Source organism: Mixophyes fleayi, chromosome 2 (genome assembly GCF_038048845.1).
Source record: "Mixophyes fleayi isolate aMixFle1 chromosome 2, aMixFle1.hap1, whole genome shotgun sequence".
Classification (NCBI taxonomy): domain Eukaryota; kingdom Metazoa; phylum Chordata; class Amphibia; order Anura; family Limnodynastidae; genus Mixophyes; species Mixophyes fleayi.
Genome location: NC_134403.1, coordinates 161040260 through 161061686, shown reverse-complemented (window position 1 = coordinate 161061686; position 21427 = coordinate 161040260). Strand labels below are relative to the sequence as shown.

Sequence of the window (21427 nt, the reverse complement as noted above, 5' to 3'; positions counted from 1 at the left end):
ACTATTTGGGACCAGCTACTTCTACTACCTCCAAGTTTGTGTTTTTATGTTGCCTAGTTTGCTTAATGACACTACCCTTATAACATAACAGTGGAAAGGTCACTGCCTACCGCAAGATTTCCCACTGCTGTGACTATTCTGATTAGTTGCATTGCTTGCAGGTTCTACTATTGTACCCTTCAAAGCGAAGACCACCTCGACAAGCAGGAGATGACTGAATACAATAAACGGCTCAGACACTAGTCAAAATGCACTTTAAGAACCACACACACACGCAACAGGATTTTCAGACAATGTCCTGTGCCTTTAATGACATACTGCAGCAGATATGAATGACACTGAACTACAATATGGAAAATACTGCAGAATTTTTAAATTTGATCCATAATAATCTTGTTTCAAAATTTGATAAAAAAGTATTTTTCCACAAAACAGAAATCTCTCCAAATTTGTCAAGGAAAATTGTGGCTAAAAACAAGTGTACACACCTCCATGGACAAATCAATTGCGTTTATTCTCACTTACGGTAATTAAAAACTACAGACAAAAACAGCATAATACCTGGAAACTGGAAACAAAACAATAATAATTTCTGTCAAATTTATTTCTGTGCCATAGAAGTTCCTTAAAAAAAAGAAAAAACCTCCAAAACAAAAAAACAAAAACACCATAACTTGTTCCAATTGCAAAGGTATCCATCCATAAAAAGGAAGAAAAAAATGTCAGATCATCCCATATGCCCTTTAAATATTTCAGTCATCTGGAACACGTTCTAGCTGAGATTTAATATTCCGCTCCCACAGTTTCTGGCTGTCTGAAAAGCCATGCTTGCCTTTATTGAATGAATTTGGTCCCGCAGACGTCGGTGTATCTCTGGAAAGTCCATGAAATTAGCAAACATTAGTGGTAGAAAGGCACTAAGAAATCATAAAACTATTTCACATAAAATTTGCTTTAACCAGATCACAACATACTGAAGAGTTCAGAAAAGGAAGCTCTGTCCAAATAATATAGTCAACAGATTTCATGGCTGGAAAAGACTTGTTGGATTCCAATGGTGCAGACTTATTTTCTGCCCCATTGTCATCATCCATAGTCTCACTCTCCTAAGGAAAGATCCTCCATTGACTTATCTGAAAGACTCCTGAAGAGATTAATTGGAGGAGGAAGGGAGCTTGAGCTTTAAAGAGTGTAAGTCCTGAAGGCCTTCAATGGACCAACAGGGGAATCTGGCCCATGGTGGCTATTGGGATGCATGCATTTGCTGCACTCATGGAATCTCCTGTGCAAGCATGCGGAGGTAGAAAAAAACCTGTCTATATATTGAGCAATGATTCAGGCCCTAGCATCACTTAGGTCTTTCCCCCAGAAGGTGCAACAGAGGAGGTTGGATGGTCCTACAGGAGATTTGGTTGTCATTTTGCACATACAAATATGGACCACTAAGGTAATTGAATTTTGTGGCAGAATTAAATGGGGTGGACTATAAGCCATTATTTGTGTTCCCCTACTGCAAATGGAGAAAATAAATAATCTGTTGTGTTGCTATGGACTACAGCATTTTTTAAGTTATCTGCTGACCAGTTTTCATAAATGCCCCTACTGTGAAAGTAACAGAATATATAGTGAATATTGTGCAGATGTAAGATATGAATACAGGCAGTCACTAGCAATGTGATGCAGCATGGTGGTAGAGTGGTTAGTTATTGCTGTCTCACAGCACTGTGACCATTGGTTAAATTTTAACCAGGATACCATCCATATTGAGTTTGTATGTTCACCCCGAGTTGCGTTGGTGCTCCAGCATCCTTCTGCAGTCCAAAAACACACTGACAGGTTATTTGGCTGCTGACAAAAATATATTTTGCAGGAGAGTGGGGGTGAGGATGGATAAGTTATCCACTCTCTTCAACTTCTTTTGGAGAATGTGCAAAATTTTGGATGTCTTCAAACAAAGCCATTTTGATTACAAAGCTTTATGCATGTTGTGTAAAATCTGGTGCATCTGCATAAATATAGGTGCATGACGTGAACAAAATTGTAGAGCAGGCCTGCAGTTCTGTAAATGCCCCTTACTGTAATTTTATATGGTCAAAGACCAGACGTATTATGATTATAGGAAAAAATCACAATCCACCCACAGAGATATCTATTTTCAGTTGGGTTTGTGAAACATTTGTGTACCTTATTAATACCCATTTCAAATAAGACAACTTAAGGGTACATAGTCACAGGCAGTTTACACTGCGCTATGTTCACCATTTTGAAAAGCTCTACCTTTACCTCCTGATGAACATATAACTGTGTCCATGTTAAATCTACTGTTTGTAGAAACTGTAAATACTGTTAGCCTACACACCCACTGGTGTCTGATATGCGTTTTTTTGTTTTTTTAACGCTAGTAGAAACATTTCAGACATGTATGGGGTTATTATGCATTTTTACTTGTGTGTATACTGGCATTGTAGAGATAATTGTATGCTTTCAAATGCGCTGAAAAGCAGCAAAACACATGAAAACGATATAGCTAGTGTTCAAAAAAACACAACCATCTGCAACACAAGTAAGAATGCAAATGGATATGGACTCACTTGGAACTATGATTTTTAAAGTCATATCCATTTGCATGTGTAAAAAAAACAAAAAAAAACAATTTCCTCTCAATTCCAAGTTCTGTCCCAGGTTTTGAAAATGTATCCATGTATCCTTAGAAATGTTTGTCCTTGGAAAAGTGCCTAATTTTCAATACTGACTAAATGTACAGTGCAGTTACTTTTCTTATGTACAGTTGATGTACTTTCTACTAATTCTTATTCCCCAGCTTTATAAGTTAATATTTATAAAAGTGATGTATTTAAACTGCTTTATAGCCAGGTTCAGTAAACATAACAAGATAGAGCCTGTAGTACACCAAAAACTACTCTATTCTCAATAGTAACAGAACAATATTGCGTACTATGGGGAAATATTATGTGAACAGCAAGTCAGCAACGGCTAAGAATGTAACACTCATGCCAGCCAGTATGACATTTTTGATTTCATAAATAGAAGTAAAGGGCAGCTTGCACTATTTTAAAAAGAAGTTTTTCCTTTAACATGAGAATTGTACTATAGTATACATACATATAACATTACTACAAGCCATTTATAACATTTTATAATACAGAATCACTAATCAATTAGCCCTAGGGCAGAAGTCCAAATATTCCTCCTCAATAAATTTTAGTCCCAAATCATACATACTAGAAAAGATGTCTACCGTATTGTACAATGATCTATCATTAAGTCACACATTTTCTGAAAAGGAAGGGGTGTAGTATTCCAGACATATGACAGATAAATTACCTTCCAATATTTTTCATCCGCATCTTTGCCTCCGGTGGCATTTCTTCAGGCTCACTCTGCACATCACAAAAGCCACAGCCAATAAGAAAGTTTGTATATTTAAATTAACATCAATAAAGATCAGTGATATAAATGTCCTAACAGATACACATCTCCTATCTGTCCTCTACTTCTGCAGGACACAGATAAATGTTGTACAAGTGTCATGCACTCAACATAATGTGCGACAAACACAGAATGAAAGGGAAGCTTTAACACCTTTAGATGACTTCAACTTGTGGTTTGCATATGTCCTCCTGCAAATTTTACTACATTGCTTTTCGCTTTCTTGCATTGCTGGCGTTATATGTACAGTGCTTTGCTTGGTGTTGTAAAATCTAGACTAAGCTTCAAGAGCTGTGAAAATAATGTACTAGAACTAGATAGGACTGTCTGGAGAATTCTGCATACAACTAATATTGTATGAGGTATTTAGATAAACAGATTGGAACTGTGCAGCTTGTATTTCAAATTATTTCAGGTATGCATGGAGAATTGTCAGTAACAGATACCAAAGAGGTTATCTTCCATTCATAAGGGTCACATATCTGAACAACATGAGAAATATGATTAAACATGTTGCATTTACTGTGTGAGTATTTAGGGCAGTGTTGACAGCCTATTTCCTGGCAGGAGCATGTTCCCAGTGCTCCTTATAAGATCTACCAGCTTTCAGCGCATGAGTACAGCTAACTTAAGAAATGTCTAAGGCATTTATGGCAGAGCAGCAGTTCTACAGTTGATTTTTCTCAAGAATGAATAACTTTTGCAATTAGCCTTTTACTCATGCTGTACTATTAATGATAGAGTCTTCAAAACTGCATGACAGGTAAATTCCAAGGAAAGTCAAACTCTGCAACTATGTACACTATACTCAATATTAGGACATCAGAGTACCAGCGCAGAGCAATCAATGACTGGTTAGTTATTAGACATCGAAATCAAGTAACGGTTCCCCCGATGCACAGTTTAGCTATATAAAGGCGTACAGCCTGGCACTGATTAAAATTAGATGTACTGTAAATTTTTCAAATAAATATGTTTTGTAGATATGATATGAAGAAGTAAAAGAGGATAATATTGAGGTTTATTCTTGTTACTTACATCATCCTCATCATTAAATGCTGCTGCTACTGAGCTCTTTTTTGGAGCAACGGCAGGAGGAGGATCCTTGGGTTTCTTTAAATAATAAAAACAAAAAACAAAAAAAAAACATCATTAAACATTTTTTAACCATGTATTAACAGCAACAAATATATATATATATATATATATATATATATACACAAACATACTGTACTATACATTACATATTTAGTGAAAGTATATAAAAAGAAAAAAATATCAAACAGCTATTGTATTATTTTATACTTTTGTGACTAGGCAGTTGCAATATAATTATTATAATGTGACCTTGAGTGTATTTGTTTGTGTGATATATAATTTATTTATTTTACAGAAGATAGCTATATTTTAAGAACACAGAACACAAAGACGGTTAAGGCAAAGAGTATCATTTCATTCAAGCATTACACAAAAATGCACTTTGATGGAGTAAAATTTCATATCCTACGTACAGTGGCACCAAGCTTGATCGATATGGAGGGCTGTTTCTTCCCAGGCTGACCTCCTATTGCAAAGCCAATCTTGGATACTTTGATCGGACAAGGCTGGGTGCTGGGCTCCTCCGATAACTTATCTGCTGATCGTTTCTCAGCACCTCGACTTGAGCTTTCCCCTCCATTGCTGGAAGAAACAGTCTTAGTTTTCACTGTATTTTCTGCCTCTTCTTCTGGTCCTGGTGAAGTTGAAACAACTTACCAAGATGAGCATTTTGTTACTGAGCTGAATGATGGGAACAGCAACCACAAAAAATACCAAAATGCGCCTTAGTAACAGTGTAGGCAAAAAACCCACACCAATATATTTACAAGGTGAGACTGCTATGTAGCCAGAAGGCAATTCACATACTTACATATTAATTGTAAATACAGTGCATTTAATAACATAATACAAGATAAATCATGAGCATAGTGAGAAGATGGCAATACACTGCAGTACGCTGTGCATACCCTGGTACTGTATGATTATACGAACAGCGTATGGTTATGGCGAGCACCCGCATATATGAGAACACCGAGCTCTACTACGTTATCACACAGAGACAGTCTTACATGCACATTAATACAAACAGCCTGGGTGATACTGCAAAAAGCACAGACATCCCTAGTTATATCTTTTAATCACACACTTTCCATATCACCTCCTTGTCGCTCCTTCTTGTCCGCCATCTTTTTTAGCGCTAGCTAGACACCCATGACGTCAGTTTCCAAAAGCCCAACCTCCCCCTCGGCGCAGAATCATAGAGAAACTGCGGTGTAATCTAGAAAGTCTAAGTACTTTCAAAATTACGTTTTCTCTATTGTCACGTTGTTTTTTTTCTTCAAAAAGCTTTATTGTAAGAAGCCAATACTAAATGAACACATCTAAACATGATAACTGAAGCTTTTGATCCTGCAGTGAAAGGTGTTTAGGGAGTAATCAGCTCAGATACCCTCACTCATTAATTACACTTTCTGCTGTTGGAGTCAGTTGTTCTTATGTTTTTAGTTTTTATTACTGACAAGTTGTCAGTGACAACTCGAACTGTTAGAAGAGCCATGATAGTGTTTTTTTTTTTATAAATCTGCATCTTTAGCAGACATAAAGAATATAAATGCTTAATGCACTGGTGTTCATTTTTATAATGTTAGTTTATGAATATAGTACATAGGTCAAAAATATATCTCTCTTAAGATCAGTGTAATATTTAATATTGAAGAATTTATAGCATAATTAATCTTAAGGCCAGCGTATGAATAAGGTTCACAGTTGATAATGGGGCCTATTTAACATGTCCCATATCCCCCCAAACGGTAATTTTAAGTATTCCTCTATTTATAACTAGGGCAGTGTTGGCTAACCTGTGACATTCCAGGTGTTGTGAAACTACAAGTCCCAACATACTCTTCCAGCAATAAGCTGGAAAAGCATGCTGGGACTTGTAGTTTCACAGGTTAGCCAACACTGAACTAGGGGATAGCAGCATATATCAGAGATAAGAAAATAAGCTCTTTAAAAAGACCATCTTGACGGCAGCAGTATCTGGAAGAGGAACCGTCCACCTAAATAGCTGTGGGATGGTTTGGCATTTCCACTAACTTGGAAACTACAGACTTTGCCTTTTAACCTGGTTAGCATTGCTGCATCACAGCACTGGGGTTATGAGTTCCATTCTGAACAGGGCCCTATATGTGTGGAGTTTGTATGTGCCCCCAGTTTGTGTGGGTTTCCTCAGGGTGCTCCAGTTTCCTCCCACAGTGCAACATTTTCCATCCCAATTGATGTAAAATATATGTTTACGTAAAAAAATATGCCAATAATCTGACCAACACCTAAAGTAATATTTTTTTTCCCACTCAAATAAGAATGACAATTTTCTGGTACAAATACAATAAACTATATTACAACAACCTGAACCCAAGTCTCCACTGATATTTATTTCAGTGGATATAAAGGTTGACTCAGAAATTTGTTGAACTTGAATTTAAGAAATGTGTATGAATTTCAACTTTAGTATAGATTGATTTGGTCATCTCAAGTACTGGGCTAACAGTAAGCCAATAATAATATTATGGAATTACTTCATTCCATGATTATGACCTAATCAAGATAATTAGGAAAATAATAGATACATATTGTCATATGTGGTTTTAGATAACATATGAAATCACCAAGTAAACAAGGGGTTAATGTATGGTGATGTATGCTTTGTTGGCCTGCTTTCTGTCACCTATCCTGAATTGCTTTCTCGGAGATGGCTGATGTCACAATCATTTAGCATCTGTGAGTTGTGGATCATACGATCCACAACTCACAGATGCTAAATGATTGGAAAAATTAATTTGGTTAAAATGACCATAAAGTACAAGTATATTTCCTATAGGGAAAATATATAAAAACAAAACTTTTCATTATCCACGCTTGTGGATCTCTGTACAGTTTTGCAACAAGGGGTACTAGCCACATGAAACATGTCATCAATAGATACCAGCCACATAAATAAGCTATAGATATAATATACCAGTGTTGGCTAACCTGTGACACTCCAGGTGTTGTGAAACTACAAGTCCCAGCATATCCTTCCAGAAATAAGCTGTTATATATTGGCAAAGCATGCTGGGACTTGTAGTTTCACAAACACCTGGAGTGTCATAGGTTAGCAAACACTGTAACCTACCTAAAGAATTCTTATAATATAATGTTTCCTATCCATGTATGTGGAAAAATCATACTGTTTAGTGGACTTCATGTCATATCTCTGCTATATTCCGCAAAAAAAAAGTTATACTATTTTTAATCCTCATTACTAGAAGCATGTTTGAGGAAAATGGCAATTAGACAGTTATAAATAGATAAGCACACCTCATGCTATGATGTCACAGAGTGGGGGGGGGGGGGGGTACATGGGCAAATAAATAAAGAAATGACTAGAAAAATCTGGGGCTGAGTATTTTTACTGAATTGACCATATATTCTATCCTTCCCATTATGTGAGTATGCTATGACCATTTCTGTTTTTATTCTGGATTTAAGAAAACCGTTTTGCATTTTCTGTATGACATTTTGTTATCACAATTTTTTATTCAATAAGCATTGTGTCTTTATCATATTAAACTAAAATTAATAACTTTCTGTCTTTGTGTACTTAAAGAATGCATATGTCAGATAGGCTTTGTATAATGCTACATTTATGGAGGGAATTGCTTGGTTTACAGTATCTCTGGTTAAATTCAAATGTGATTTCAGTACGAGATAAGCAGGGAATAACTGAAAACGTCCTAAGAGTGGCAGCTTTTGATTTATATCATAGTGGTGACAGAACTTTAGGCATAATAGTGTATGTAAGATATAATTCTGGGCAATTTTAGTCATTTTTAAACAGACTTGGTGGTTTTGTTTTGATTCACCCTTTAACACCCTCACATCGTGTTCATGCCCAGAAGGATCTTGTCATGACATTTCATATATAAAATTACATGTACTTAAATAATAAAAGTAGTTAAATAAAATGGGTAGCCTCAAATCAGAGACACTTATATCTATCAATATTTTTTTAAGCTAATTTAGGAACATGGCAGCTTCTATGTATATCATTTAATGAAAATGATCCTATGTTTGCATGTTTAGCAGAACATTTCAAGAAAGAGTATAAAATGTAGTTATAAATAGATTAGATTTGTACTCTCATCATATATAGAGATGCTCACATTGAGATCATTACAAATATTTGTTATATCTAGGTCATCATTATCCAACATCCCCATTTAATAGGATTATTTTTTGAAGACTATGCTTAGTTCCACTTAAGATGTATATTATCTTTGTTTATACTTGTATATGACATCATTTGGGCTTTCCAATGCATATCAAACTGGTTACAGACAGAGAAAATGTCAGCAAATGCGTTGTTTTTTTACAAAGATACTATGCTGCTCTGCAATGTATTCCTAAATGGATATTCTAAAAGTCAAAGTTACAGGAAGATTCATATGTATGCAAAGAAGTAAAATCAACATCATTATATAAATGATTTAATTGACTTAAACACTAATAACATTCATATATTTCGTATGAGTACTTAAATTAATCTCTCTCTTCCCACCAGTTTGTCTTTCTTTGGTGGGCAGAATTATTGTGGACTTCTTTTTGACAATCTGTTTTTCTTTTTCCTAACTCATATGTTTTAGTATTTTTTGACAAGGGTTTTGAAGAAAATATGCCTTCTTTGATAAAACCAAGGTGTTTTCTTGCTGGAACGACTGACAATGCTTTTGTCCAGTCATCTGTGTCTTTTAAAGTCATTAGGATTTCAATCATTTGGTTAAGGGTGAGATTTTTACCACCAATACTCCATTTCAGGAACCTGTCCAATGGCAGTCGTGCAGTAGCTATTCCTAGTCTCTTGGCATTTCCCAAAGATACTCCTGTCTTTTGACTTTTATCAACAAAAGCACCTACGATGTAAATTTTATCATGGTCAAATTTCTTTAACACATTTGGAGAGTCACTAGTCAAGTAAACAAGTTGATCCCGAGGAAAGATGTCAATGTGAGATTTTTCAGTGCTGGTTACCAAGACGTCATCCCATGCCCCATGGTAACGTTTCACCAGTTCGTTAATGTATGGACCATTGGGCTGAAGACTGCAGAAGTGAATGTGAAAGGGATCCACAGATTTTTTGTTGAAACCTTCACACATCACAAGCTGATTCACTGCATCTTTGATTTCCTTATGCGACATATAATGGTCATATACCATGTCAAATACTAAAGGTTGCCCAAATATCATTGCTTGGGCACCTCGCCATCCATCATAGCAGTCCTCACACTTTGTCCAAAATTTTAAGAGATAGGTAACATGCTTTTTAACTGTATTCTCACTTTCAATGTTCTCTGATTCAGTGTTGTTCAACATTTCATTCTTCAACTCTTGTTTTTCCAATTTCTTTTTTTCCTTGCTTTTCTTTCTAGATTCTTTAAATACAAGGTCCCTCAAGTATTTTCTTCTCGAAGACTTGGTGGGAAGTTCTAGAAGTACCTGTAATTCCTCTGTGCTAATGGAGTTAGGTACAGCTTTTCCTGCCAGTCTCCACATGTCGACCAGTTTTTGCATACTTTCTAGAGATGACTCCTCTTCTATCGGTGAATCAGCATGCTCACCACCAGTCCTTGGCATTCCACTTCTTAGAATATCTTTCCATGTGTCTAGATTTACGTTTTCGGTGGTACTGAACTTGTCTTGATCTCTCCAATATTGACTCAGCATTACTGTTCTACATTGCAAGTACTGGCCAGATAATAAAAAGTTCCCCTTTAAAGTGACACCTTTTATGGAGTGGCATGAAGAAACCCTAAGTATTCGTAAACATGTATTCATGAATGCCATTTTACAAGTCAGGGTGATCCTTAGACTGCAAGAAAAAGAGAAAACATTTTGTGACCAACTTATTTACATTGGTATGACAAATGTTATTATTGATCCTTAAGCCTGTATTACAACATTCAACTATTTTTACTCTCATTAGCTGCCATCCAAAGGTGACACTTGGCCATCCTATATCTGTAAGTAATAAATGTCATAATGAGCAGAAAGTATAAGCCCGCTCTATTTAAAATGTATTCTGAATTTTATGTAAGATCAGCAGCAGATATGAATATTAATGAAAGTAACATCACTGACGCCGGTAGAGGCGGCCTTGGAAATAAAATTTCATGCCTCTCAGACAATCACATCTGTGTTACACATGCATGAGAAACTGCAAATATGGGATTCACAACCCTATTCCAGACAAGATTTGTGATGTACAGCTTTATAATAACATATTTACTGATCACTAGTCTTTTCAAAAAATATTTATAGAAATTAACAAGTTGATAGGTACAACTGAGTAAACAAAGAAGCAAAATTGAATTTGAAGAAAACACATTTCCCTTTACATTAGTTTGCAATGTAGACACACATGCAGTGATTGAAGATCTGTGGTTGAGTGTATTGCCCTGGTTTAGAAGAATTACATAATGTGAGAGGCCACCAGTTTGTCAATATAGAAATTAAGAGTATGGCATTAAAGTATTACATCAGAGAGACAAACGAGCTAATAGGTTATATAAAAATGATAGGTTACCAAAGACTGAGGGGCAGAGGAGTGCTGAAAACATACAAACTTAAACTTGTGAAAGGTTTTTAGAGATTTTGAATTTATAGGAGGGGGGGGGGGGGGGGGGGAGTGTGGTTGTGGAAGTAATGTAAGCAAGGGAGGAGAATGTGGGTAGGGGGTGTCTGAGAGGAAACTCGACTGTAAAATTGTTGTGTTGGTACCAAAGGCTCAGTATTTATTTTTATTTTAATAAAAAGAAAAGTTATATTGTGGGAGTTGCTAAACAATCAAATGAATCATTTCAAACAGGGCGTTAATTAGATTATTATTCTCCCCGTCACCATGTTGTGTATATTTAACAGCAACAGTTTTTAAAAACAGCAGCCATATAGTTTACAATGACCACAATAATCTGGTGAACACACTTCACAGCCGCAGGAGGGTCTTGGAAGATCCAACCAGCACCTGACTGCCTCTTCTATTGGGCTCATCCACAGTTCACAGAAGAAGCCACCAGCGGCAACCAATGCAAGTAATAGTATTCACATGGTGTATAGCGGTGATCTGCCAGCTTACATACATCAGCTGCGTTCCATGAATAGCTGTAACCTCCATAAAGGGCACACTCACACACTGTCCATACCTACCGTACAGAAGTGTCACATGTGCCGCATGATAGGCTCACTTCCGCTTCCGGTGTAACCGGCTTTCCTGTGCGGCAGCGTATAACGTCCCTCATCGATGTGTGATCAATGACTGCTCACACTGACAGGTATGGGGGCCTCTCCTAGACTTATCAGTGTGATGAGGTGTGACCGTCCATCTATCAGTGATAGGATGTAAACTGCTCTCTCCAGCTATGTAGGTCTTGTTGTGTGTGACTATAAAAGAAAGGTATCCACTAATAATAATGGTCCCACATGAGAGCACACTTCTGTGTGCAAAGAAAAGTGTCTGACATGATGTAGCACTGTCGGGAAATGTGCAGATTTGAACATATAGGGCCTGATGTATAGTTGGACTTTTTGTGTAAAATGTGCTTGTGCACAAAAAAATGCCTAAGCACACGCCACTATGTACACTCGAGTATATCTTACACGATCGACTTCATAAGTTTAGGGAGGTGGACAGGGGTGTGCAGGGCTGCAAGCATAGGCCAAGTAATGTACATAAATGTGTGCACATAAATGCGCCTGAGTTTGATCTGGACGCAAACACTGTGGCTGTCAAGGAGCTTATCACTTTTGTGTGCTAGAGGACAAGTGCAAAATATGCTTTGAGGGTGATGACATAAACCTGGTGTATACAAGTGATGCAGACCTGAACACATTTTTAGATGAGCTTGGATTGACATTCCATGCAAAATGCATATTTTGCTTTTACTCAATTTATGTCTGCTTTTTTTATGTAACTTGCATCTAACACTGTACATCAGTCACATAGCCATCACATTTCCCTTTACATTAGTAGCCACAGATGCAGTGATTGAAGATCTGTGGTTGAGTGTATTGCCCTGGTTTAGGAGAAGAATTATATATTAATGTGAGAGGCCCTCAGTTTGTCAATATAGAGATTAAGAGTGTGGCGTCACAGTATTACATCAGAGAGACAAACAAGCTAGTAGGTTATATAAAAAAATGTTAGATTATCAAAGACTGAGGGGCAGAGGAGTGCTGAAAACCTACAAACTTAAACTTGTGAAAGGTTTGTAGAGATTTTGTAATTATTGGGGGTGGGGTGGAAGTAAGGGAAGCAAGGAGGAGAATGTGGGGAGGGAGGTGTTTGAGAGGAAACTTGATTGTAAAATTGTTGTATTGGTACCAAAGGCTCACTATTTTTATATATTTTAATAAAAAGAAAAATTCTATTGTGAGGGTTGCTAAACAATCAAATGAATCATTTCAAACAAGGCGTTAATTAGATTATTATTCTCACCGTCACCATGTTGTATATATTTGACAGCAGCACTTTTTAGAAACAGCAGCCATATGGTTTACAATGACCACAACAACTTTGTGACCACATTTCACAGCTGCTGATATATCCTTGGAGAGGATAATATAGTTGTATTAAATCAGTGTGAAATTATATATTGAGCTAACAAGAAAATAGAATTTGGTGTGAGAAAGACAACTAGAGAAACAAAACAAAACCCATACTTTTAGATGATGTAAACTTCTTAGTTGAAGGATGTATTTTAAATTTCACTCTATGAAGCTGTGACATACTTAGACATTAGAAGCAATATAAATAGTTTGCTGAACTTTGTTATTCAAGGTTGGATTAATACCTTTCTTCTATGTTATCACATTAAATTATGTATTCATATCATTTGCCTATTTGGTAATTTTAAACCAAATTGGTTTGAATATGTTACTTGTTTTGGCTCCCATCAATGTTTGTACTAAATTGTACATTTCCAATAATATTTTTATAGTTAATGCTGGAAGAAAACCTGTGTGGGCTAACTTGATCCTTCCTTGTCGTCTTACAGTTGGATGACCACTGGTGATAGTTTTGAATGTTTTCCTCAGTATGTGTATGTGTGTTGCCATCCAGGCCTAATGCCACAATTTGGTCATAAGATGAAATTGTTATCATTTCTGATTGGTCACAAATAATTTCGAATGAAAAAGAAAATATAAACAGTTGAACTGCCCACACATATGTAGATCTGACCATTCAATTGGAGCTCCAAACAAACACATCTCCGTTCCGTTCTGTTTGCTACATACAGGATAAATTGGGAGAGTTGGTTTGCAATCAGATTGCATGACTGGATCACATGAGGCCCAGTAAGTGCATTGGCCAATGACTGCACAAATATGCAGATCACAGACATTGTTACATTGACCTTTGTAGCATGTCCATTTGAAATCTGTTTGGATTTGACTATAACATCTGGCTGTTTTGGACCCACACCTGTATGTCAGATACAGCCAAATTGCCTGATATGATTATTCAGGTTGTGGCCAACTTTATCAAGCAACATATTTTTATCACAGGAAACTGATTAACTGATCTATCTATTAGTAATTCAAATTACTCACCCTTACCTACAAAGCCCTCAACAACACTACCACTGCATACATCTGAAATCTCATATCAAAATACTCTCCCTCCCACCCTCTTAGATCTACCTCTGCGCCTTGTCTCGTCTCTGATAACCACCTCTCACTCCCGCCTACAAGACTTCTCCTGTGCTGCTCCCTACTTATGGAATTCTCTACCACGGTCAATCAGACTTTCCCACAGCCTTCAAATCTTTAGATGCTCTTTGAAAACCCATCTCTTTTTTTAGAGGTGACCTTATCTTCGATAACACTATTCACACTAATGCACCCTCACAACTAACCCAATCTCCACTCTGAAAAACATTTACTCTTATTTCAGCTATGCCCTCTTCCACTTAAAATGTAAGCTCTCTAATCAGCAGTGTCCTTCATACCTTTCATTTTCATGTCTGCATTTATTTTGTCTACCTTGAATGTCCCTGTTTTATGTATGTACTGGTTTCCCCACTGTATGGCGCTTTGAAGCACTGTGGCGCCTTACAAATCTATGATAATAATAAGGGTTTTTCCTGCCAGCTTTAAATACAGAACAATGTTGTATCCAAACCTGACCAACAAAAAATATTTGGATTACAAAAACATAGTAGTTTTAATTGCTTTAATACCACATGCACAATGAAGTCTACTATATTGGGCAGCCACACTAGCTCTATATTAAGCCAATTACAAGGTACAGACAGAATAGTTCTAGAAATAAATACCATAGCATTAATGCTGGCACACAGTGGACAAGTTCAGTCTGTGACATTCAGGCATTCATTACTCGGACAAAACATTCAGTTGTGACTGTGTGAGAATGCTGAAGTGGTAATACACAAATGCATGAGTGGCTAAGACAGTGATAGCCAGCCTGATGCATTTTAGGGCCGCATGGTGGTCAAAGAAAGACACTATCTGTAATAAGATATAAGCAGGCATTTAAAACAAGTGTTACTAGCTCGGAGAGGCGCCTGTTGTGCATTAATGGGCTAAGATCTTCCAACATATAGAGATGGCAGCTTCCAGTAAAGCACTTTACCAAATATAAACGAAACCTGTGCTTGAAAGTGTAGGCTCCTAACAAAGGCCTTATGCTAAAATGAAATAAGAATGTATTAAAACAATAATATAGAGAAAGTTGCATTGTAGTAAACCACAACAGACACACAGTAGGCAAAAGTCACCAGACAGTTAAGGTTCCTAGGGCAATTCATTAGCTCACAGCTGTGATGAATAAAAAGTGACATCGGCCCGCAGTACTATACACATATAGTAGACCGGTGAGGATGCCAAGCAGACCTGGAACGGTCACCAATATAAACAAAATGTGGACAATTACAATATTGAAGTTATGAGCAAATGTTATTATAGTGTTTTTGCTGAAACACCAACCTGAGCCTGCTCTGCACCATCAAGGAACCTCATAAAAAGTAAGAACAAGTTGGGGAAAAAATAATTTTCTGCTGAAAGCACTCTGGGATCAGGACAGCTTGTTCTGTTATATGTGTGTTAAGCCACTTAGTTACTGCAAATCCACCAGGAAGTGGTATCTGAGTAAAGATGCAAGTTGACTTTCCTCCCAGACAGTTTAGAGTGGTGGCTTGCCCGATACCCTTCCCAAGACCTGAAAACATAACATTAGACTGAAAAAAACACCTTGTCCTTAGAAGAGGCAACCTAACACCTTAGATTACTAAGAAAAAATAATAATTGGAGCATGGCGTACCTATGTTTGAAAGTGCCATTTAAGATATATTTTTGAAGCAATGTCAGGATAGATGACTGGAAAATGGCTAAACGGCCAGACATACATTTCTTTTAAGCCGACCAAAATGGAGAGATTATATTATATGCACCCAGGATACATGCATTTCTGTATATTTTACTGCTCATATCAGTTCTCCCCTTGGCTTTAGATTTACATTTACCATATATTAAAACTGGTTCACAGTAAAAAAAAATGTCATGTTTGCTTTTATTTTTTAAACTGCATGAGAAAAAAAAAGGTATTGGTTAGAGTACTTTTTTCTAGTGCACTAGTTTCCATTAAAGTCCCCCAATATGTATTTTACTATTGCTTCAATCTTTGTAACTGTATAAAAAATATGATCTGTTAGTGGTATTTGAGGATCGAAGAACCCTGCATCTACATAATATCACACCAGATTAATTAAACTCTGTGTCCCCTTCTCTTTTAGAAATTATCTTCCGAAGCTCAGCTACAGAGACCATGAGTTTTCTGTTGCCAAAACTGAGTAGTAAAAGAGGTGTGGATCAAGCGATAAAGACTACAGCTGAGGTGGTCTTGGTTCTGCGGTTTGGAAGAGATGATGACTCAGTTTGTCTGCAGCTTGATGATATAGTATGATTGCTTTCTTTTTAAGACTATCTAAATAATGTACAGATTTTTTTGGTTCCCTGCTTGCACTTTAAGATTAATGTTATGAGTCCTTCCAATTTATTCCATCTCTCTGTTTCTACTTTTGCAGCTTGCAAAGACATCACATGACCTAAGTAAAATGGCAACTATTTATCTTGTTGATGTGGATAAAGTGCCGGTCTACCGCCAATACTTTGACATCAGTTATATCCCATCTACTGTGTTTTTCTTTAATGGACAGCATATGAAAGTGGATTATGGGTAACGTGGACTTTTATTTTGGTCTTTTTATGTTTTTGCTTTAGATTAATAACAATATTGTCCTTTCTCTTACAATGCAAGTGAGTGGGTGAAAGTGCAGTCTAAAGTTCTCATTATTAACTGAAATGGGGCAAGTAACAGGTCCAGAGTGATTATAGTATCTGTTTGCCTCTCAAAAGCAATTTAGATTATGCTATTTTCCAAGTAAAATGTGATTTTGTACTGCCTAAAGGTTACATACCCACTAACAACTTCAATGCAGTTCCCTTTCCTTTGGTATATTTTAGCAATCGGCTATGATTGCACATCAGTGAACACATCAGGTCATAAAGATCATACTTAAATCTTTTCAGTTTCTCTCCTAAAATACTGCTGATTTATGGCTTAAACTATTCTTCAGAGTAAGGAGATGTAGGGACTGTTTTTGTTACGTGTCACTTCTGTGTGTGTTAGATTGCTCGGAGTGTCCCTAGTGATTAGTTTCTTCACAGAAGTGCAACATGGGTCCCATTAAACGTATAGATAAAATCCAAAGACCGCCAGTTGCAAGATGGTGCAAAACTCAAGTCCTTTTGCAGGGCACAGCAAGGATATTGCCTAAAAATGTTTCAATAATCCCACTCCACAAAATAAAATCTCTTTTGCACAGATTTGCAAATCTAAGTGCCCTCCATACTTTGCATAGAACTCCATCGCTTTGCCCGAATTCCCCTCAGACTGCAAATTTGCACTCCTCTGAAAATGCCACCATCTTTCTCTGAAAACCTGTGCGCTTTGGTGGAAATCAAGGCACATGGTGGGACCAAAGCTGGTTTTTGCACTGCGCTTTAGATATTTTTTCTCTTTGTACATTACCTCCAATGATACTTGTTGCAATCTACGATCGACTAAAATGCTATAAGCAGAGTTCAAATCTGGATAATGCATTCTGTCTACAGACAATGCGTTCCCTACAGAAATCAATTATTTACATGATCATTTTCTGTCACACTGTGTATAACTTGCCGTAAATGTATTTGAACACCAGTGCATGGGTTCATTGGTGAATCACATTTAAATTTGTAGTGGGTATGTACCTTAATGGTTATCTATTAATGTTTTACTTGATTTAGGTCTCTTAAAAGTAAACCTTTTCCAAAAAAACTATTTATCACTTCTATTTACCTGACAAAATTGTTATTTTAAGACAGGACTTACAGAAAATAAATACTGAATATGATATGGTACTATGTAAATGAGCTCTGAGTATTTACACAGGACATAGAACTTCAAAGTCGACCTGAGTAATATTTAGGAAAGGTGAATTGCCATTTTTGGAGTGGTGGTTTTATGACTAATTTTTAGATTTTGACAATGCAAGACAATTATACTAACATATTCTAATAATGTATTATGCAGGTCTCCAGACCATACAAAGTTTGTCGGCAGTTTCAAGACCAAGCAGGATTTTATTGACCTTATTGAAGTAATTTACAGGGGAGCAATGCGTGGAAAACTCATTGTACAAAGTCCTATCGACCCTAAGAATATTCCTAAATATGACCTTCTGTATCAAGGAGTTTAGGTGTTGTCAAGAACATTTTAGTCAAACACAAACAACAATATATGATGAATTTTTCAATTTACAAGAAAATGGTCTAGGTTGGTGTTGTCTGTTTTTGTTTTTGTTTTTTCCCCAAGGGAAGAGTTGTATAAATGTTATAGACACATGACCAATGGGCACTGAACAGAGAACTGGGATGCCATTGGAAGGATGCATCTGTCACACCAGCTGCTGCTTGGACTGTCCTGGACCAGCCAAGCCAATACACCCCTTATCTGAAGTACATTTATTGCAGTAGGACAAATCTATTTAGTGTAAAAAAGTATTAATTTCATTTGAATTATTTATGAAAATAAAACTTTGTTTTTTCATATGCACATTGTTGGTTATCACAGTCTTGAAATCTGGATTTGTTATTTTCTTTAGGCTATAGTTCTGATCTCTAACTATTTTAATATGCTGCTAAGCCTCTTACATGTTTACAGACCATACGTAGAAAAGATAAAAAAGTAATTCACAGCAGAGCATTTGTCGTAGAATGTCACAATTTGTCCACGTTTTGTCACTATCACACTACTGGGACCCCTCCCGTTCCCGCCCAATTATCTGTCGTCGGGACACTGAAGCTCACCATGGTTCACATCTTTGGAGTATTGTCGAGTTCTCTTTAATAGAGCACTATTGGAGAAGACTGGGCTGATTGTAATGTTCGGCTGTGAGTTGCCACGAAAAGGAGGCATTCTGCAGTGGATTATGTTAAACCCATATAAAATAGTTTGATATGTTGTAAAGGACAATTAATTCTACTATGTTGCCTCAATGGCAGAACAGCTCTGTTTACTCTAAAAACATTAACATTTCCTAAGTTAATGTTGCTGCCAAAATCTATTCCACATTCCCAATTTACTGGCTTCATTGATGAAAAAAAACTGCCCTACTTTCACAATACTAAAGAAAATGCGTAACCTTCTGTACCACTATTTTCAGATTGTCACACAAAAAAAGGATTTCCATATGCTATATATATATATATATATATATATATATATATATATATATATATATATATATTATATATATATATATTGGTGAAGACTACTTTAATTGACATCAGAGTGGCAGCCCTTGTTCAGCGATATATATATAGAACTGGTACATTGTGTCAATGTAAATTAACCATTCATCACTTCCATGCGCGTGAATAGAAGTCCCTCTTCCATAGTTTTGAAACAGCATTTTCATTTGTTTGGGTTAATTTCCGCTTTACTACCTATATTACCACTGTTCTGTGCTTCGCATAGTGAACAGACAATGTTAATGTTTTATAAATAACCCACAAATTATGCATATTTACATTTCTATGTACATTTGCATTTCATGTGTTTTTTTTTTTTTAAAAAGTAAGGAATCATCCTTTATTGGCATTAACAAGCAATAACATTTGAACTATTAATCTGAGAAATTGGAGTGTCCTGCCATTATTCAGCAGAAACAGCAAGAAGTAATATTGTTTTGTTTGTTTTTAAATCCGGTACTATGTCCTGTTTACCATTTTACTGCTAAACAGCTTAGTAAGTTAATTAGAGGAACAGGTATCACATCTAAGGAGCGCTCTTATCTCCTCTCCATTTTGACAGACAGCCCCCCCTAAAAAAATCTAGTGCAGTGTGTTTAAAATACTCAAAATTTAATATACACAAAATATTTAAATAAAGAAGTCACAATAAAAGACAGGAAATGCGGTTGCTCCTACCAGAAAGCAAAGAAAAACTTGCATGGAAAGGTTAGATGTTAGTTCCGGATTATCAACATGTGAAGTTTCTGCAGAGATGTTCAATTCCGGAATAAGCAGCCGATCCTCCAGTCAACCAACCACCGACGCGTTTCGACTATAAAGAAGTCTTTCAAAGTGTTGAAAAAGATTTATTTACATGACAATCCTGATATCTATGACATTGATCCACATATATTGCGGGAAGGGAGACTGTTGGGACCTCCCACACAAGAACCCGCTACGGGAATTTCGGAAGATTTTAAACTAAGTGTATTTCTTTGGGGAAGGGTGGGATGGTTGAAGAAAAATATAATCTCCTCCTACCCACACTTTCACATGACATGATTGACAACACGGGAGTCCTATTAACATAGTTTTGTTGGAATCGTGTTATGTAATTTATTAGAGGACAGCACAGTGAAATGAAGATATGTACATTATGCTTTAGATATATTTGTATAGCATCAGTACATGATTCACTACCCATATTTGCCTCAGTTTGTATGGGGTTAACTTGCGTTGGTTTTCCTTTTGCCTTTTCTATTGGTCATCTGAGGCACCAGTAGCGCTGAAGATATTATATATTCATCACTAGTGAAAAGGATGAGTTCTCTACAAAAATTGCCAGAAGCATAAATTCTCTTAATATGTCTTGTTTTCAGTGTTTTCCTAAAACGTACACCTTCTTGGACGAGTGCATTTTGTTTTACGTCAGATTTGCTGGATGCTGTTCTTCAAAAAAAGCGAGGGACTCCCATTAATTTACCTGTCTAGGGAGAAGCTAAAAACAAAAAACGCACACAATGTGGGGGTAAAGTATATACAAATAATATAATACAAATTATTACAATGTTTTTCCTTTGGTAAATACCATAACATGGTATCATCCATAGCTGTAAATACATCAAGGCAGTGAGGGGTAACATGATGTAGTTGGAGTGTCCAGCACTCCCGCCGTCAAAGGGGCCATACAGAGGAAGTGCACTCCCTCCTCCTCCCAGTAGGCCACGTGACCTCCCTACACTGTGCTGGGGGGCCGCCGCTGCATTAAGGTGATCTTTTTATTATGACTTGTATAGTGGGCAATCAAAGTGCATGACGTTTCCAAGAAGCGTTCACCTCATTTTATCAGGTTAGATTAACATTATATTATACACATCATAATGGGACACAATTTTTTTTTAAAAAACGTGTAATTATTTTACACTGCTGGTGATATAAATGATTCAATAGTGGTATTAATGAAATATCCACTAGGGAAAGGGGACATCAACATGAAATGCTTATGTGTTGAGGCAACTCTGTTGTAGATTTTTTTTTTACTTTTGATAGG

General features: G+C 36.6%; 3 protein-coding genes across 5 annotated transcripts; 1 reads left to right on the top strand and 2 right to left on the bottom strand.

Annotated features, from left to right (window-relative positions):
• Positions 1-283: 283 nt before the first annotated feature.
• Positions 284-5751, bottom strand: PCNP (PEST proteolytic signal containing nuclear protein). 2 transcript variants are annotated; one of them, XM_075194891.1, is made up of 5 exons: positions 5648-5751; positions 4962-5182; positions 4489-4563; positions 3346-3401; positions 284-873 (listed from the first exon to the last, which is right to left on the bottom strand). In XM_075194891.1, exons 1-5 carry the CDS (start codon positions 5673-5675, stop codon positions 753-755), a joined length of 501 nt encoding a protein of 166 aa, XP_075050992.1. In that variant the 5' UTR covers positions 5676-5751; the 3' UTR covers positions 284-752. The 2 variants fall into 2 exon arrangements, with proteins under 2 accessions (XP_075050992.1, XP_075050991.1); XM_075194890.1 differs by having other exon boundaries at positions 5636-5742.
• Positions 5752-9001: 3250 nt separating this feature from the next.
• Positions 9002-11837, bottom strand: TRMT10C (tRNA methyltransferase 10C, mitochondrial RNase P subunit). Of its 2 annotated transcripts, none has more exons than XM_075194887.1 (2): positions 11731-11837; positions 9002-10396 (listed from the first exon to the last, which is right to left on the bottom strand). In XM_075194887.1, exons 1-2 carry the CDS (start codon positions 11820-11822, stop codon positions 9070-9072), a joined length of 1419 nt encoding a protein of 472 aa, XP_075050988.1. In that variant the 5' UTR covers positions 11823-11837; the 3' UTR covers positions 9002-9069. The 2 variants fall into 2 exon arrangements, with proteins under 2 accessions (XP_075050988.1, XP_075050989.1); XM_075194888.1 differs by lacking the exon at positions 11731-11837 and adding an exon at positions 11509-11724.
• TXNL4B (thioredoxin like 4B) lies at positions 11749-18697 on the top strand. Its single transcript, XM_075194889.1, has 4 exons — positions 11749-11855; positions 16335-16498; positions 16626-16777; positions 18176-18697. Exons 2-4 carry the CDS (start codon positions 16367-16369, stop codon positions 18339-18341), a joined length of 450 nt encoding a protein of 149 aa, XP_075050990.1. The 5' UTR covers positions 11749-11855; positions 16335-16366; the 3' UTR covers positions 18342-18697.
• Positions 18698-21427: the final 2730 nt, after the last annotated feature.

Bases quoted from the DNA above. Each gene is read 5' to 3' on its own strand.
- TRMT10C (XM_075194887.1), bottom strand. From the start codon at position 11,822: ATGAGGGACGTTATACGCTGCCGCACAGGAAAGCCGGTTACACCGGAA. The intron at 10,397-11,730 runs GTAGGTATGGAC...TTTTTCTTGCAG, and splicing joins ACATGTGACACTTCTGTACG to TCTAAGGATCACCCTGACTT.
- TXNL4B (XM_075194889.1), top strand. From the start codon at position 16,367: ATGAGTTTTCTGTTGCCAAAACTGAGTAGTAAAAGAGGTGTGGATCAA. The intron at 16,499-16,625 runs GTATGATTGCTT...CTACTTTTGCAG, and splicing joins GTCTGCAGCTTGATGATATA to CTTGCAAAGACATCACATGA. The intron at 16,778-18,175 runs GTAACGTGGACT...TGTATTATGCAG, and splicing joins CATATGAAAGTGGATTATGG to GTCTCCAGACCATACAAAGT.
- PCNP (XM_075194890.1), bottom strand. From the start codon at position 5,675: ATGGCGGACAAGAAGGAGCGACAAGGAGGTGATATGGAAA. The intron at 5,183-5,635 runs GTGTGTGATTAA...CAACTTCACCAG, and splicing joins ACAAGGAGGTGATATGGAAA to GACCAGAAGAAGAGGCAGAA. The intron at 874-3,345 runs GTAATTTATCTG...TGGACTTTCCAG, and splicing joins CGGATGAAAAATATTGGAAG to AGATACACCGACGTCTGCGG.